The 17,798-nt window shown below is 36.0% G+C and overlaps 1 protein-coding gene across 5 annotated transcripts in view; it reads left to right on the top strand.

Moving 5' to 3' along the window:
- Nucleotides 1-17,798, top strand: part of PTPRC (protein tyrosine phosphatase receptor type C) — a 139,795-nt gene that overhangs the window by 103,540 nt on the left and 18,457 nt on the right. For all 5 annotated transcript variants that reach the window (XM_036755274.1, XM_036755276.1, XM_036755275.1 and 2 more), the window contains 10 exons: nt 526-616; nt 995-1,071; nt 3,005-3,041; nt 4,938-5,035; nt 8,111-8,236; nt 10,493-10,650; nt 10,873-11,008; nt 11,682-11,831; nt 14,226-14,316; nt 16,298-16,431. In XM_036755274.1, coding sequence (XP_036611169.1) covers nt 526-616; nt 995-1,071; nt 3,005-3,041; nt 4,938-5,035; nt 8,111-8,236; nt 10,493-10,650; nt 10,873-11,008; nt 11,682-11,831; nt 14,226-14,316; nt 16,298-16,431 — 1,098 coding nt within the window. The remainder of the gene's footprint in view (nt 1-525; nt 617-994; nt 1,072-3,004; nt 3,042-4,937; nt 5,036-8,110; nt 8,237-10,492; nt 10,651-10,872; nt 11,009-11,681; nt 11,832-14,225; nt 14,317-16,297; nt 16,432-17,798) is intronic.

The raw sequence follows: 17,798 nt of genomic DNA on the forward strand, positions 1-17,798 counted from the left end.
TCAGAGTATAATAAAAAGATGATTGCACATGAAAATGCAAATCTATTATGTACACTTTGCTATTCCTTTGAAATATATAATACAGTTATGTAAATTTCTTTTTTTTCTTCCCTACCCCCTTCCCCCACCCTAGAGATGGTTACCATTAAACACAAATATATATATATGTACATATATACGTATGTACATATATACACATATACGTACACACATTTATGTCTATACATATATATGTAAAATTATTCAATACACACTTTTTATCAGTTTTTAAAAATGAAGCATGAAATGAAATTTTAAATTCATTTTATCTCCTAGTTTTTTCTCTTGCAGCATTTACTCCCAAAGTGATTCCTTAAATGAAAACTTTAGCATCTTAAAACAAGTTAATTATTTGTATATCTTTCTTTAGTCAGGCTTAATGAGAAACGTACCATTGTGCTACTACTCATTTAGGCAGAATGCTAATTGTCCCCGATAGAAGTTATTTGAATTTGTTATGAGGTGAAGTAATGTTATGTTTTTCAGAGCATTCCAAGGATATTCAGCAAGTTTCCAAGCAAAGATGCACGCAAAGCTTTTAACCAGAACAAAAACCGCTATATTGACATCCTTCCCTGTAAGTACTTGTGGGTAATTGAGTTATTATTTGTTCAGAACTTAGTGTGCTTACTTAGCCTGAGAGGCATTGTAGTGCAATGATTATAGGTCCAGCCTTGGAGTCAAGTCGACTTGGATTCAGATTTTGTATCTGCTACACATTGGCTGTGTGACCCTGGGCAAATCATTTAAGCACTCAGCACCCCAGTTTCTATCAATTTCTATCAGTTTCTAAGTTCTATAGCTTCTATAAGATAAAATGAGTTCCCCGTCTGTTTTAGTGGACAGAGATTTTCACACTAATGAAATCACAAAAACAAACAAAAAAATCTAGGTACATCACATGGTGGTTCATTATTTCATAATTGTTCTTTTCTTTCTTTTTAACCATGATCAGATGATTATAATCGTGTTGAACTCTCTGAGATAAATGGAGATGCTGGATCAGACTATATAAATGCAAGTTATGTGGACGTAAGTTAAAAAAATATCCCGGTTGCCTATTTCTCTTTGCCATTTCAGATAATTGCAATGAATGTCTTCCCTTTTCCCTTTGCTTATCATAAGGTTGCTTGCAGAGAATTAATTTAATATTGTTATGATGGTTCTAATTATATTCCAAAAATGTCATGAATTTGAATTCCACTAATACAGAATTTGCAGTAATTAGATACATTGTGTGGAAATCTATATTTATGCATCTATATGAATTCTTTATGGGATTATGTAGAATAAGCATCTACATTATTAAAAAAAATTGCCTTCATGTGTTTTTTGAAAGGCAACAAATTTAACATAGATGCAGGCTCTGCCTTCTAAGATTTAAAACTAAAGAAAAAAGCTAAATTGTATAGGCATATTAGCAGGATATACAGAGAACCATATAGAAGTTCAAAAAGGTGTATCTGTGTATTACATAATGCATACATATATATAATACACACATTTGTATAAACATAATACATAGGTCAGAAATAAGTGCATTTTATTTGTGGAGGGTAATGTGAAATTCATAGTTGGGAAAATTGAGGAAAGTAGCTATAGGCATGTCATGCCTACACTGGGTCATTGGGTAGAAAGAAATGCTCTCTCCTTTCTAATTTACTAGAGAGTAGTAATTGATGGGGAGGCCACTTTGTGGCATGAGGGATGGGAAGAAAAAATTATTCTAGGCAGCATAAAAATCCAGATGAATAGCATAGACACTACTTTGGCATCAGCGGCAAAGGAAACGGCTTGGGCATCCGTGTGTTTTGGGGAAAAAAAAGCTTTGCTCGGTAAGGAATATGCACTGAACACATATCTGTCTAATAAATAAACAATTGAACACATTAAATCTGATGATTAGGAGGTTACATGTAATGATCCAGGCAGTGATTAAATATCTGTAAAAGTAAAAGGGTTGGATGAGATGAACTCTAAGGTCACTTCCAGTTCTAATTCTTTGATTCTACTATGTAGAGTAAGGTGGTGGTGGTAAAGAGACAGAGAGAGGAGAGAATATGGTAGATCTCATGTAGGAAGAATTGTTATGGTATGGAAGTGAAGGACTGAGATGAGTCAGAGTTCATGTTGGGCTTTTTTGCTTAGAATGCTCAATTTGGTGACAAGGAAGACAACAGCAATTTTGGTAAATTTGGTAAACTCCATATTCTGTGGAATGCGTAGGATAAATTGAATTAAAGCAAGAGTCCAGTAGCTGACTATTTAGCTATGTTTTTAAGAAGTTCAAAAATTCACAAAATGACATTAAACAGGCTACTTCAAGACCTTGGCATTGAAAGAATGGAGGGAGATGGGGCATTAGAGTTGGAGAATTCAGCTAGGTCAGGTATGCAGCTTGGAGTTTGGGATAGTTTTATATGCCAGAGATAGAGATGATATGTTGGATTGACTTTAAGCTGTGATTTTCATGATGGATAAAGAGCCAAAATACACCCTGGCTATAAATATCATTTTCAAATGAAAAGTAAGCTTGTTGGTCATTATTTGAAAAAAAAAGTTCTCTAACTTGAAAATATCCAAAATATTCTTAATGTGGATTTGGAATGTTCAAAGTAACCTTTTCTCTCTCATGTCGTAATTCCAAGGAAGTATATTCACTAAATTATACCAGATACAATGCTAGACTTGAGTTTATATCCTGCCTTTGGTACATACTACCATAAACAAATTGCTTAATTATTCTGAGTCTCAGTTTCCTTATCTGAAAAATGAGCGTTATGGTCCTATAGCATCTATATCCTACAGTTGTTAAGAAGTTCAAATGAGATGTACAGAGCGTTACAAACTTTAAGGTCATATTAAGTGTCTAAGAACACCAATTAATATTAATGTTATTGCTACTAATCCTGCTATTATTGTTGAAAGCTAATTAATAGGATGTACTTGTGCATGTTTTGAACAGGGTTTCAAAGAGCCAAGGAAATATATTGCTGCCCAAGGTAATCTCATCATCTTTCATTCCATTTCTTTTCCATTTTTACATATTAAAATAACTTTTGGAGATTAGTCAACATGTGTGTGTTAACTGCCAAGCACTGTGCTACATTCTGAGCATACAGAGACAAAAATGGCATAGTTCTGCCCTCAAAGAGCTTATATTCTAGTAGGTAGCTATAACATTATAAGCAACAAACAGAGGTTTTGTCTAGGTATTCACTAAAAGTGTGAGTGGAGCCACAGGGCAGTAGATTGTCATTTCGTTTCTAGTAGCAATGATGGTATTGATTTGGATATTGTGACCAGATCAAAGATCAGGAGATAGAAAGCTGGTGGTCCTGGGGGAGAGATCATGCGTGATCAAGGCATGATGTTGGCACTAAGTAGGTTTTGAGGTGCTGGGAGACAATTAGAGGGTAAATCTGTGATTGGCTAGGTAGGGTGGACCAGGGTGAGTTTTAACTCAATAACATTAATTCGGGGTGGCTCAGACCTAGAGCACAGCTCCAAAATTTCCTTTAAACCTCAGCTCATGCATCACCTTCTATATACGCTCTTTTCTGATCTCCCAGCTACCCAGCTGTTAGTGCATCACCCTCTAAAATTAGCATGTACTTACATTTTTAGGGTAGCCAGGTGGTACAGTGGATAGAGTGCCAGGCCTGCAGTCAGGAAGAATATGCTTCCTGATTTCAAATTTTCCTTCCTCATCTGTAAAATAAGCTAGAGAATGAAATGGCAAAAGTATCTTTGCCAAGAACACCCCAAATGGGGTCACAAAGAGTCATACCCAACCAAACAACAACACTTATGCTTTTAAGTTTTCAAGCAGTGTGCCATAGGGACAGAGAGCTGACTTGGAAGCCAGGAGGACCCTGGTTCAAGTTCCACTTGTATCATATAGTGAATAAATCACTTAATGTCCCAGCGCCCTTGGAACATTTTAAAGACTGAATTGCAGAGAAAACGACAATCTACTTTGTTAGTGGGAGTTTCCTTACCTGCAAGTTCTTTATATCAATGAAATCACAGGGTCAGTCTCAATTTATATCCCTATTATTTTGTATATTCATAGAAATGTAGCTGATATCTGTCTGGTCCTCAGTGATGCATGAACTTCTTGAGGGCACGGATTTTTTTATTGTTATGGTTCTATGCCCTCCTATATAGAGTGCAGTATTCAGTACGTAATAGGCGCTTGGTTAGTTTGGTTGATTGAGAGTCCTCCCTCCAGGGAATATAGGAGTGGTCTCTGGAGGTCCAGTTTGAAGGATTTCTGTTTCTAGAATGGAGAAAAGGAACAGTAGCAGGGCAGATGGCAAGATTCTGTGTAAGCCTTGATATCTTGATGGATGACTACATGGTAGAATGCTTTGAGCCCTAGAACCAAGAAGACCTCACCTAAAATCTTACCTCACACACTTACTGTCTGTGTGATCCTGGGCAAGCCATTTAACTTCTGTCTGTCTCAGTCCTTATCTGTAAAATGGGGATGATATGACATGATATGATATGATATGACATGGCATGACATAACATAACATAACATAACATAACATAACATAACATAACATGATATAATATAATATAATTCGTGGTATGGTATGGTATAAGAAAACATAACATGACATAACATTACATCACATAATATAACATAACAACACCGTACCTCCCAGGATTGTTGTGAGGATCAAATTAGATACCATATGTAAAGTGCTTCACAAACCTTAACGCACTATATCATTTCTTACCACCACCAACACCACACCACCACTACCACCACCACCAGCATCATCATCCATCATCATCATCATCATCATCATCATCATCATCATCATCATCGTTGTCACTAGATGGGATGGGAAAGCCTTATTAGTGAATGTGTCTTTACCTACTAGGTCCAAGAGAAGAAACTGTTGATGATTTCTGGAGGATGATCTGGGAACAGAAAGTAACTATTATTGTCATGGTCACTCGCTGTGAAGAAGGAAACCGGGTGAGAGCTTCATATTGTTATGGGATCTGGGAGTGGGTGAGTGGAAAGATCAGATGGGAAAGGACGCTGACCAAAATGAGGCAGCGTGGCAGAGTAGACAGGAGTACGCTGGCCCTAGAGGCAGGAGGACCTGAGTTTGAATCCCACCTCTTAGGTTGACTGGCTCTATGGCCTTGAGAAAGCTACTGATACTGTCTGTACCTTGGTTTCCTCTTATTTAAAATGAGGATAATAGTATCTATAGTATCTACCTCCAGAGAGACTGTTACATAATTGATAGAGAGATGCGATGCACTCAAAGCCAAGAAGAACTGAATTCAAGTCCCATATCTGACACATAGTGGCTGTATGCCCCTGGGTAAAGTAATTACTATCTCAGTGCTCTAGGCAATTCTCTAAAAAATTAAGTTAGAGGATAGGTACTGACAAGCATTGGTAGAAAGAGTTTCATCCTCTGGAAGGACATTTTGAAAGTCACAGCTAGGAGTGGTGGTATACTCCTGTAATTCCAGCTACCAAGGAGTAGCTGGAGTCTAAGGCTGGTGAATCTCTTGAATTGGGAGTCCTAGCTACCATGGGCTATGCCAATTGGATGTCTTCTCTCAGTGTAACATTAATATGGTGGACCTCCAGGAGCAGAATGCCGCCAGTTGCCTAAGGAGGAATGAACCTGCCCAAATCAGAAATGTTGTAGAAGGTCCAAATTCCCATGCTGAAAAGAGTAGGATAAAACCCATGAGTAGTCTCAGCCTAGGCAAAATAGACAGACCTGGCCTTAAAAACAAACTAACTAAAAAAGAATAAATAGATGAATGAAAAATTAATAAATATATAAATGAATTAATGAATGAATAGATGGATGAATGAATACATAACTGAATGAGGGAATGAATGGATGGTTGGATGAATATAAAAATTAATGAATGGATAGTTGGATAGTTAGATGAATATATAAATGAATGAATAGATGGATGTATGAATATATAAATGAATGAATAAGGGGATGGATGAATATATTGAATGAGTAGATGGAGAAATATATAAATGAATGAATGAATTTTAAAAGACTTTAAGTGTCAGAGGAGATCTATGTTGGAATAAGGTGTTTCCTCATCAGAAGTTCCCTATATCAATCAGTCCACAAGCATCCCTTCTCTCAAGGACTTTACTTTTCTTTGGAGGACCAATACTTAATTATATAAGCATAAACATAATACATAAACAATTTTTTTGAAAGTTAATTTGGGTAGGGAAGGCACTAGCATCTGGAATGATCCTGAAAGTCTTCATATAAAAGATGGCATTTGAGCTGAGTCTTGAAGGAAACCAGGAATTCAAAGAGACAACAGTGAATTCATAGGTCTGGCATACTATGTAAACATGTATGTATGCATATATGTGGGCATGATAAAGTCTTAAAATCAGGAAAAAAGACTTGGATTCATGTCCTGCCTCTGACACATACCTGCTGAGTGATCATGAACAAAACACTTAATCCATTTATGCCCTACTAAACTCTCTAAACTCTGTGTGCAGATTTGTCTTTATGAACTAGTGGACAAAGTTCTCTTACTGTGAGTCCTTACACCACTGAAATGAGAGCTCTGGAACAAAACAGAGAGTTACACATTGTTAATATTGTAATTAAGAGCTAAAATATCACATATGTTGAGTTCATATATGTGTATAAAATTTAGGTGCCTCCTTCATATGTGATATTTTAGAATGTATAACTATTTTTCCTATTTAAATTTGTCTATTTATTAGAACTCCATTCTTTTCCTGTTTTCTTTTCAATAGTAGGATATGTTGAATAAGTCACCATCTCACCTACTTCATTATGATGCTTTGGAAAATTAATTATGTAACCAAGGACAGGCGTAAGCAGAGTAGACAGTAACCTAGAAGGCAGGATTTAAGGGATGAGGAAGGTTTCTTACACTTAAATGTATTCTTTATCAATGTCTGAAATTATTCCATCAGTGATTCATCCATTTGTGCTAATAATCACTTCTTTCTCTCCCTATGATCTCATTTTAATATAAACACTCCTGTTAAAAAGCATCCCCGTATTGAATAGTAAGAGATAGAAAGGTATGTGAGCGACAATAATGAGTAAGCCTTGGAGAAGGAAATGAGGTTCCATTGATTTGTTTAATCAAATTCTGTAGTAGAATAACTCTCAAAGACCACAGGTTAATGTGTAGAAATACTTTTAAAAGGTTATATAAATACTTAACTGCATTAAAATTATACAGGAATAAAAATTCAGTTCGATTCAACATACTTTTACTAAACACCTGTTTTACATGTTATGGAATAGAACCTGCTCTCAAGGAGTATATGTTCTTCTTTTGGGGGAGGGGATGGGGGAAGAGGAAATGCAAAAAGTATAAAAATGTATAAATACAAAATAAACCAAAGCAATTTCAAGAGCTAGAAAGAACTAACAACCGTTGTGGTTTGGGAAGATGAGAAGTCTCCTGTTGGAGCTGGCACGTAATCTAAATGTCTGAAGGACTGGGTAGAGGTGAGAAGGAGGTGCTTTCCAGACATAGAAGGAGGCCTGTTCAGAGATGTAAGGATTATTACATATGAGAAAGAGCTTTCAGGCCAAGACCGTGTGCAGGAGAGTAACATGAAATGGGACAGCATAGTGTAGTGAAAAATCAAGCTGGATTCTATACTTAGAGGACCTGAGTTAAAATTCTTAGTTCTGCTACTTCATAGCCATGTAACTCAGGACAAGTCACTCCTCTGAACTTGTTGGCTCATCTGTAAAGTGAAGCAAATGGGATAGATAATCTCTAAGTGACCTTACGGAGCTAAGTCCATGATCCTAAGAGAGGAGACATAAGTGGGAGTCATGTTATGGAGAGTTTTAGAAGCCAGGCTGAGGATCTTGTATTTTATTCTAGAATAAATGGGGACTTATTGAAGGTGTATGAGTGGTGAGTAAGTGGGTTGTAACATAATTAGATATGAATTTTAGGAATATTCATTTAAAGCTTGGTTAACTGAAGAAGAAAGTTGTTAAGAAAAACTGTATTTGTTTGGTGACTTTGATTTTTACAGAACAAGTGTGCTGAATACTGGCCAACAATGGAAGAGGGCACTCAAATTTATGGAGATGTTATTGTAAAGATACATGAACACAAAATATGTCCAGATTACATTGTTCAGAAACTGAATGTTACAAATGTAAGTTAATTTCTGTTGTATAATATTTGTCAATCATTTTTTGGCAAAGGCTGATACTGAGTATTAGTTGTGCTTAAGGAAGATATAATATTTAGATTGGGATATACATACATACATACATAAATATATATATATATATATATATATATATATATATATATATATATATATATATATATATCCCCATGGGTGGGCTGGGATACCTTATTAGTATAGTTTCACAAGACGGCAGAGTCAGATTGAACCACTGATCAATGTAATTTATGAATATTTATATACCTAGGATGTTCAAAGGAGGAAGAAAAAGCCATCATTTATATCATCAGGTATTTGACAGTCTTTTGGGAGGAAAACAGAATTAACAATTATGAAAGAGACCATGTAAAGATATAAAGTACTAATTTATGTTCAATCTTACAAAGGAATCAGAGTTCAAGGAAGAAGAGCTTGGTGGGAGGTGCTTATCTCAGGATGTCAAATTTAGAGGATAGGGGCAGCAGGATAAACACAACTGACTTGAGTGCCTAGTTAGCAAGAATAATTAATTAAATGAGAAAGCTGATGAGTTTTTCTCTCTCCTTCTCTAACATATACTACCCAAGTGAACTCTAAGGCTCAAGTCATCTCCTTCTCCTCATACCCAATTTCCCCAACAATCTTTTACTAACCAAGGTCTTTGCTGCATGCCTCTGTGATTCCTCCACCTCCCAATGAATTTAGGGCATATTTTATTCCATTTAGTCTTGGTGTAAAATACTCTGGATATGACTTTTCAGAGAAGGGAGAGATAGATTTAGGATGGAAAAATAGTCGACATGTACTAGAGACACTGTGCTAAGCACCAGGTATACAAAGAAAAACACAAAAATAGACCCTGCTTCTAAGGAGAATACATCCTGTTGGAAGGCAAGTAGTGAAGACAGAAAGCAAATTCAGCAGCTGAAAATTTTATTGAGGGTTTAATTTGTAGAAGTACTTTGTATTACTTGAAATTGCTTTCTGTGATATGCAAAGAATCTTTCTCCCAAAAAGAAGCCCTTTGGTTTACTACTTCCAAGGCTTTCATTTCTTTATTTCACTGTGAATGAAAGCCAGTAGATCATAAAGAAACACATGACTAGGACTTTCCTAAAGGCTTTTGTTGGCTAAATTTCATATTTGATGACCCACAATTAAGTTATTCAATAAATAGTCATGGGCAGAAACTACTAGCATGCAGTGAATGGCATTGCATGTTTTAGTGTTAGTATTATTAGATTTAGTATGTTTTAGCATGCATCGGGATATTTTAGTAGACACCATCTACTAACAAGCAATGACAATTATTTGTTTTCTTTTGTTTGTCTCTTTTCTCTCCTGTCCTGTCTTCTCTTTTTTCCTCTCTTCTTTCTCCTCCTCCTCCTCCTTCTCTTCCTTCTTCTCTTTTTTCTCCTCCTCCTCTTTCTCTCTCTCTTCCTCTCTCTCTCTCTCTCTCTCTCTCTCTCTCTCTCTCAGTCTCTCTCAACAGTCCTGTGTCCTGTCGATCTAAATGTATCTAAACTCATACCTGGCTATAAAATTTGCACTTTTCTTGCATCCACTAATTGTTATGTAGAAATCAAGACAAAACTGAGGAGTAATCAGAGACTGATTCGCCTCAGCTCAGCTCTGTATTATCACATTTCAAGTGGGTGTTTTCAAATGTCCTCACTAATGTAAGTGGTAAATAGTTGCATGTTTGGAGGAATCTGATTCTTCTTTTATACTAAATAGCTCCACTCACTGGCCTACTAAACAATATTTGGAGAAGTGATAAATATGAGGACATTTTATAACATTCTCACCTTTTCTTTGGCATGACAGTATGAAAATTCCTCAGGCTCCATTTAACAAATAAATTCATGTTACTCTTGAATGTGTTTCATTAAGTAATCACTACGTAGAAAACAGATTATTCCTGAAAAATTAAAGGAATTCCTCTATCCTATTACTAAATGCTTCATATTTGCATGAAGATTTAAATAACTCTATCTCTATCTCCCTCTTGTCTCTTTATCAATAGTGACACCTATAGCTTTATCTATGTATTCCTTTCCCCTCTCCATTATTTATAAAGATAATCTAAAAATAGGTAAATATAGGTAAATCTAAATATAGGTACTCTAAATATAGGTGTATGTACATATGTATATATACATGTACATATACCTAAATATATGTAAATCTAAATTCTTTAAGGAAAAAATGATCTCAATAAAAATTCTTTGTCTTGATTAGAAAAGGGAGAAAACAACTGGAAGAGATGTGACACACATTCAGTTCACCAGCTGGCCTGACCATGGGGTCCCAGATGATCCTCACCTTCTTCTCAAGTTGCGTCGAAGAGTTAATGCCTTCAGTAACTTTTTCAGTGGTCCCATTGTTGTCCATTGCAGGTAAATGACCCTAGGAATGGTTATCAGATAGCTACCCAGACCTTAACATCCTAAAACTTGTATAGGGCTTTCTCCTTCAAAAATGGCCACCTGAGTAAGAGAGTCAACAATGAGAAAATTGTATTCTTTTCCATGCTATAAATTGCAATTCTTTTCCCTTTAACATCACTCTGAAATTATTATTGTCTTCTGGAAGTTTTCATGTTTTCCCACTTTTTTCAGTGCTGGTGTTGGCCGTACAGGTACCTACATTGGAATTGATGCTATGCTGGAGGGACTAGAGGCTGAAAACCGAGTGGATGTTTACGGCTATGTTGTCAAGCTTCGGCGACAGAGATGCCTGATGGTTCAAGTGGAGGTACGTTTTCAGTGTTTAACAATCATGCAAATATTTTTTTCTAGGATTAATGTGAACTTCAGAGGATCTCAAAAACAATCTTCAAGGCTGCAAGAGGTAGAAAGTGTTTATCTTTCAGATTCCTTGGAAGTTACAGCACAAATCATAGTTTGCAGCAATCTGCTTGAATTCCATTCATTCAATCAATGATTCAAAACCATTTATTAAGAATCTTCTCTGTATGATATACTCAACTTGTGGCTAGATGCCACCAAAACTTTAACGAGGATGTTACTTTCTCTATACTTGAATCAGTTCGGCAGTAGTCTTTAGCAAATTGGAATGGTGCAACCCAAGAGATAATGAACATATTTGTCTGTAAATAACATTTCTATAAACGTACTCCAAAACCTTGGAGGAAGGATGAGTAGGATATAAAATGTAGACTACTAAATAGAATATCTTTTTCTACTGGTAAACGAATAGCAGTCTCATATGTCTATACTGTGACTAATTTTAAGTAGCATCAGATTTAGCATATTTATTTGCAACAATGTCAGCAGAACTATAAGGAACCACTATTTTACTGATATTTCCATAACGTTTAAACAATATATATTATGTATGTGTATATATGCGAATAAACATATGAATGATTACATATTAACTGCTTATATTTTCTTTGAAACATCAGGCACAGTACATCCTGATTCATCAGGCTTTGGTAGAGTACAATCAGTTTGGAGAAACTGAAGTGAGCATGCTGGAATTACATTCCTATCTAAATAACCTGAAAAAGAGGGATCCACCCAGTGAGCCATCCCCACTGGAGGCAGAATTCCAGGTAAATATAATGATCATACTATGCACCACCCTGACATCCAATAAAGGACTATGGGTCAAAATAGTCACATCACATTTCAAATAGCTAATCAAATGCCAATCTTAATCTTTATATTCCATCTCTCACTTTAAGGAAGTTGCATATGTCTGCCTCTTATTAGAAATGTGTTGCTTCTTAGGAAGTTTGGGCATTTCTAGCAGACAGATGTAAGTCAAATAATGTATAGGGGTACTAATACACACACATACATACCACATACATACATACAGAGTGTCATTATATGGTTACTTTGTTTCAATTGAAATTTTACCTTCTATAGGAAGCTTTCTCCAACTGTTCTTAATTATAATGCCTTATCTCTGTTACTTTCTATTTATAGGGTATACAACTTGCTTTGTGTATGTGTACATAGATATATACACATACACACATACATGTTTGCTTGTTGTCTATATTTAGATTGTAAGTTCTTTGAGATCAGTAACTGTCTTTTACCTCTTTTTGTTTCTCCAGCACTTGTCACAGTGCCTGGCACATAGTAGGTACTTAATAAATATTTCATATATATGTATATATGTGTATGTGTAGAGACATAAATATATCTATATATGACTACATACAGACATATGTATATGTATATATACACATATATGTACATCATATTGTAGGAGTGTCATAATAATACTGATAGCTAACTGATAGAGCTCTTTAATTCTCACATAGTGCTTTACATACATTACTGCATTTGTTCCTCACAACCACTCTGTGAAGGGGGTTCCATTATTATCCCCATTTTACAGATGAGGAAATTGAAGCTAAGAGGGAGTGACTAGTCCAGGGTCATATAGTTACACAATAACTGAGGCAGGATTCTAAATCAAGCCTTTTAGACTCCAAGTCCTATGCTCCCTTCTCTATGCCACCTAGATAAATAGGAACAATAATACTAGTTCACATTTATATAGCACTGCCCCAGTCCATAAGCAGCAATTTGGAGATTTAGAGGAGATTTTCACAAAAGTCTGGCAGGCTAGTAATGTATAAAGAAGTAGTAATTTATTACAACTCATCAGAAGCCACACAAAAGAACGTCCAAAGCCACAAATAAGATCTGCAGGGGAAGGGCTAAGGAAAGAGAGGACACATCTGTGGATAGTGGTTTGCTGGCCCTGGCAGAAGGAGAGATGTGGGTCTGCCCTTGAACTTGGCACACATAGGTTTTGCCAAGCTTTCCATTTTTCATCCTAGTGTGACATATCTTGCATGTCCATCTCCTTCACAAAAAAGGGTGGCTTGGGGAGGCAGTGAAAGTCAAAGGTTTTATAGCTAAGTGGTGGATTCTCACTCAGGTGTGTCTTTTTTATTTCCCACATATGATGACAGGGCTATACTACAGAGCAAAAACAAGTAGAGAGTATGGAAGTTTTCAGAAAAGACAATAAATCAACATGCATTTATTAAATACCCACTGTTTATTGGACATTCCGCTAAGCACTAGACAGATATATCAAAATGAAACAGTACCTGCCCTCAAGGAGCTTACTATATTAAGGGAAGAAGAAGGAACATTTTTAGAGGAAAGACAGGCTAATACAAATTTGTACTATTTGTCTCAGAGAGCTCCCCAGTCTGGGAAAGTTACTTCAATGTTTAAAAGTACTATCTTGATGCTCAACCATGAAATAAAATCTCTATATTTCTTATTTAGAAACGGCGGATACAATACCACCTTGACTCTGGCCACTATCCTTTGAGTAGGAAAAGCAGAGAGAAACACTGTAAAAGTCCTCATTTCTTTCACCTCCTTCTCAAGAGAATAACCACATGATCAAAAACTTAATAAGGAACATTTTAGGAGGAAGACAAAAACACACACACTTATATAGAATAATCTTAGATGCGGTACATGAAGATTCCATTGGATCTGCCTGATCTAAATTTTCCTACATAATCTTCTTATTCTTCACAATAAGAGTATAGTTATCCCTTCCATATTGCAACTTTCCCCATTGTGGTTTCAATATACTTCAGGTTGGCATAAGAAATTGAACGGAAATTTTGGGTGAGTTTTGCTGAAGCCACAGAAAACATGCAAAGGCCCGCAGATGACACAGAAAAAAGTTTAGAAACTGAAAAATGATAAAATATACGTATAGTATTGTAAAATGTCAACATATTTTAGATTTTAATACCATAATAATTCAGACTTCTTCCCTGGTCCAGCGAGAGGGTCGAAAATTTTTACAAGGGTTTTCCAGATCATGGGGGTGCCACATCCCTAACCCCCATGATGTGGAAGGGATAACTGTATTGCAGCCAGTGGATTTTCTTTAAAATTTTGGGATTAATAGATATTCCCAAATATATATATTGTCTTTGTTTTTTTTTTTTCAGAGACTTCCCTCATATAGGAACTGGAGGTCCCAGCACACTGGAAATCAAGAAGAAAATAAAAGCAAAAACAGGAATTCCAAGATTATTCCATGTGAGTATTTTCTTAATGTTAATCCTTTTCCTATTGACTTGATACTCAGATTGTCTGGATTCATTCTAGGAATAAAAGATTTTTTAGAGTCAGCCCTTTGATAGCATCACTTCACTTCAACATAAATATGTTCTTTTATAGCCATTCATTTTGAAATTATAAGTTTTTTCTAGCTGAAGCTAGTCTCAGTGGACTAGGTGGCTGTTAGCAGGGGTATGATCTCAGGATTACCATTCACTGAAGAAGGATGCTGCTCCATGAGGGCACAGATTTTCTTTCTTCTTCCTTGTCTTCCCAGCACTTAGAACCTTCCTAGCCCATAGTAAGCACTTAATCAATGTTTGTTGACTAACAAGAAGAAGTGAATTGCAAGGCAGTTTAGAGCAAAGGGTCTAGCTAGCCCTACTTTACCCAGTCTCCTTCAGTTGTTGAATTCTTTGTAAAATACAGAGAGAATCTAGTCTTTGATCCACCCTAGCCCTGTCTCTGTTCCTCCATTTTGGGTAGTGAGAAATCAGTGGAGATTTTTTATATATTGTTTGATTTTCTTCAGTCATTTTTCAGTAGTGTCTGTCTCTTCATGACTCCACATAAAGTTTTCTTGGCAAAGATGCTGGAGTGGTTTGCCATTTCCTTCTCCAGCTCATTTTACATATGAAGAACCTGAAGCAAATAGGATTAAGTGACTTGCCCAGGATCACACAGCTAGTAAGTGTCTGAGGCCAGATTTGAAATCACGAAGATGAGTCTTCATGACTCCAGGCCCAGCACTCTCTCTACTGCCTCCAGGTAGCTAGAAATAGGGTCACTAAAAATTAAGAAGAAAAGACTTGACCAAAATAATTCATATTAATAGAGTTGCATGGGAATAAATGTTAATGAATAGTAAAAAATTATTTACTCTTTATTATGTGCCAAGCACTGTGTTAAGTGCTGAGGATGAAAATACAGAAGTGAGACACTTTCTGCCTTCAAAAAATTTGCATTTTAACAAGGGAGGACACCTTATAGAGGAGTGACAGTCAGGTAGGGGGATTTTTGTTTGGGAAATTATGGGGATGGAGAGTGGACATATAGAAGAGTTGACAGGACCAGTATTAATTTATGCTTACAGAACTGGAAAAGGAGAGAAGAGAGGAGGGACAAAGAAACAAAAGCATTGGCAGGGAATAGGACCAAATAAATCTAGTAGAAAATGGGGAGGAATGAATAATTTATTAATTTATGTCATATGAATATGGAAGAAACCTTTAATAATTTGGCACAAGTAAACAAAAATTTAATATATAATCTGATAGCTAAAAGGGCTAGTTAAAAGGATATATTAGAGGCACGAAATATAATTAATTAATTTTGATTAGCCAAAAAGTTGACAAAAGTTTAGTTAAAATTTGTAAAAATATTATAAGAAGAAGAGAAACTATGGCATATGGATAGAGCATGGGACTTGACTAAAGAAGTTCTAATGCTTTTTTAGATATTCAGATACTTTACTAGCTGGGTGACCCTGGACAAGTCACTTAAACTCTGTGATTGTGCTTCATCTTTCATAAAATATGGGAGGGGTTTTGAACTCAATAATCTCTATTGTCCCTTTCAGCTATAAATTTGTAAAAGAAAAGAAATAGAATGACCACTCAAGCAAAGCCCAGAAGTGTGTTTTAAGGTTGAAAGACTCCAGAATTCCATTAGTCAGTTTCATGGAGAATAGTGTCTATTTTTTGGCATGGTGAAAATGTAATGTTTTGTCCTGATCTTAGTCAGTTTTTAGGGTACATGCTTGTTAAGTATGATTTTTTTTAATAATTAGTGACCAAGAAAGTATGACTTCTCATATCATAGTGCTCTAGAAGTCAACATCCCAAATGTTTGCCATATATCTCTGTACTAGTTATTTCCATTTTTCACGTGCTTATTGGCAAAGAGAACCTCCAGGCCCTGAGGACAACAATAACACGTCTCCCTGTTTTATATTACACAGATGACTTTAACAGAGTGCTACTGAAACATGAACTGGAGACCAGCAAAGAGAGTGAACACGATTCAGATGAATCATCTGATGATGACAGTGACACTGATGAGCCAAGCAAATATATCAATGCTTCTTTCATAACCGTATGTATTTCAAATACTTATTTAAATATTTAAAATGTATTTAAATATTTACTTTAAATATTTAAATATGCTACAGTTCTAGTACACATATTTTCAAGTATATTAGCATGTTATCAGAATATTTGTTGAAGTCATTTAGGATGAAATAAGGAGGTTAATCTATTTTATGTGCTACATTAGAAAAAAAGTCCCTTGAGATTTTGTTGTTGTTCAGCCGTGTCCAACTCTTCATGACCTCTTTTGGGGTTTTCTTGGCAAAGACATCAGAATGGTTTGCTATTTTTTTTCTCCAGTTCATTTTTACAGATGAGGAAACTGAGGCAAACAGGGTGAAGTGACTTGCTCAGGGTCACACAGATAATAAGTGTGCAAGATCTAATCTGAACTCCTGAAGATGAGTTTCTCTGATTCCAAGCTGCTGCACCATCTAGCTGCTTGAACACTTAAAATTTAATCTTTTAATTTCATTGTTAATTAAAACCATAATCTACGTGGATATATGTTGTCCTCACTCTAAAATACCCTCCCCTCCCCCAAGTCTCTATTCAAAAGGTTTCTTTCCTTATTTTGATTCTATATCAAAGGTTGTTCTTTTGTTTGAGGGAATGAATGTTTGTAGATATTAAGCAAGGGACCTGTGAAGCCCTACAGGTTTTCCTGTCTAGCTCCAGTCATAGTGAACACTGCTAGAGTGAAGAGAATCTACATGATTTTCAGAATCTTTGTATCAATTATGGAAGGAAATGCACCTCAATGAGAAGAAAAAGGTGCAAAAGCGTGTGGCATAGTGGACAAAGCACTGGTCCTGGAGTCAGGAAAATTTGAATTCAAATCTGCTTCATGCACTTATCTGTGTGACCCTGTCCAAATCACCTAACCATTGTTTGTCTCAGTTTCCTCAACTATAAAATGGAGATAAAAATATCACCTGCATCCCCAGGCTGTTGGAGGATCAAATAAGGTAATATGTGCAAAATGCTTGGCACAATGCCTGGCACAGAGTAGGTGCTATATAAATGCTAGTTGTTGTTATCACCATCATCATCATCATAATACTGTGATGGGGAAAGGGCAAATTGATGGGGTTTGGTGTTTTTTTTTATTTTTAAATGCTTCAAGATTATGGTAAATCATATAGTAGTGTAGTATTAAGGGCAGCTAGGTGGTGCATTGGATAGAGTGCTGGGCCTGGAGTCAGGAAGATTAATCATCCTGAGTTCAAGTCTGGCCTCAGATAATTACTAGCTGTGTGACCCTGGCAAGTCACTTGACCCTGCTTGCCTCAGTTTCCTCATCTGTAAAATGAGCTGGAGAAGGAAATGGCAAATCACTCCAGTATCTTTGCCAAGAAAACTCCAAATGAGGTG

Source organism: Trichosurus vulpecula, chromosome 4 (genome assembly GCF_011100635.1).
Source record: "Trichosurus vulpecula isolate mTriVul1 chromosome 4, mTriVul1.pri, whole genome shotgun sequence".
Taxonomy (NCBI): Eukaryota; Metazoa; Chordata; class Mammalia; order Diprotodontia; family Phalangeridae; genus Trichosurus; species Trichosurus vulpecula.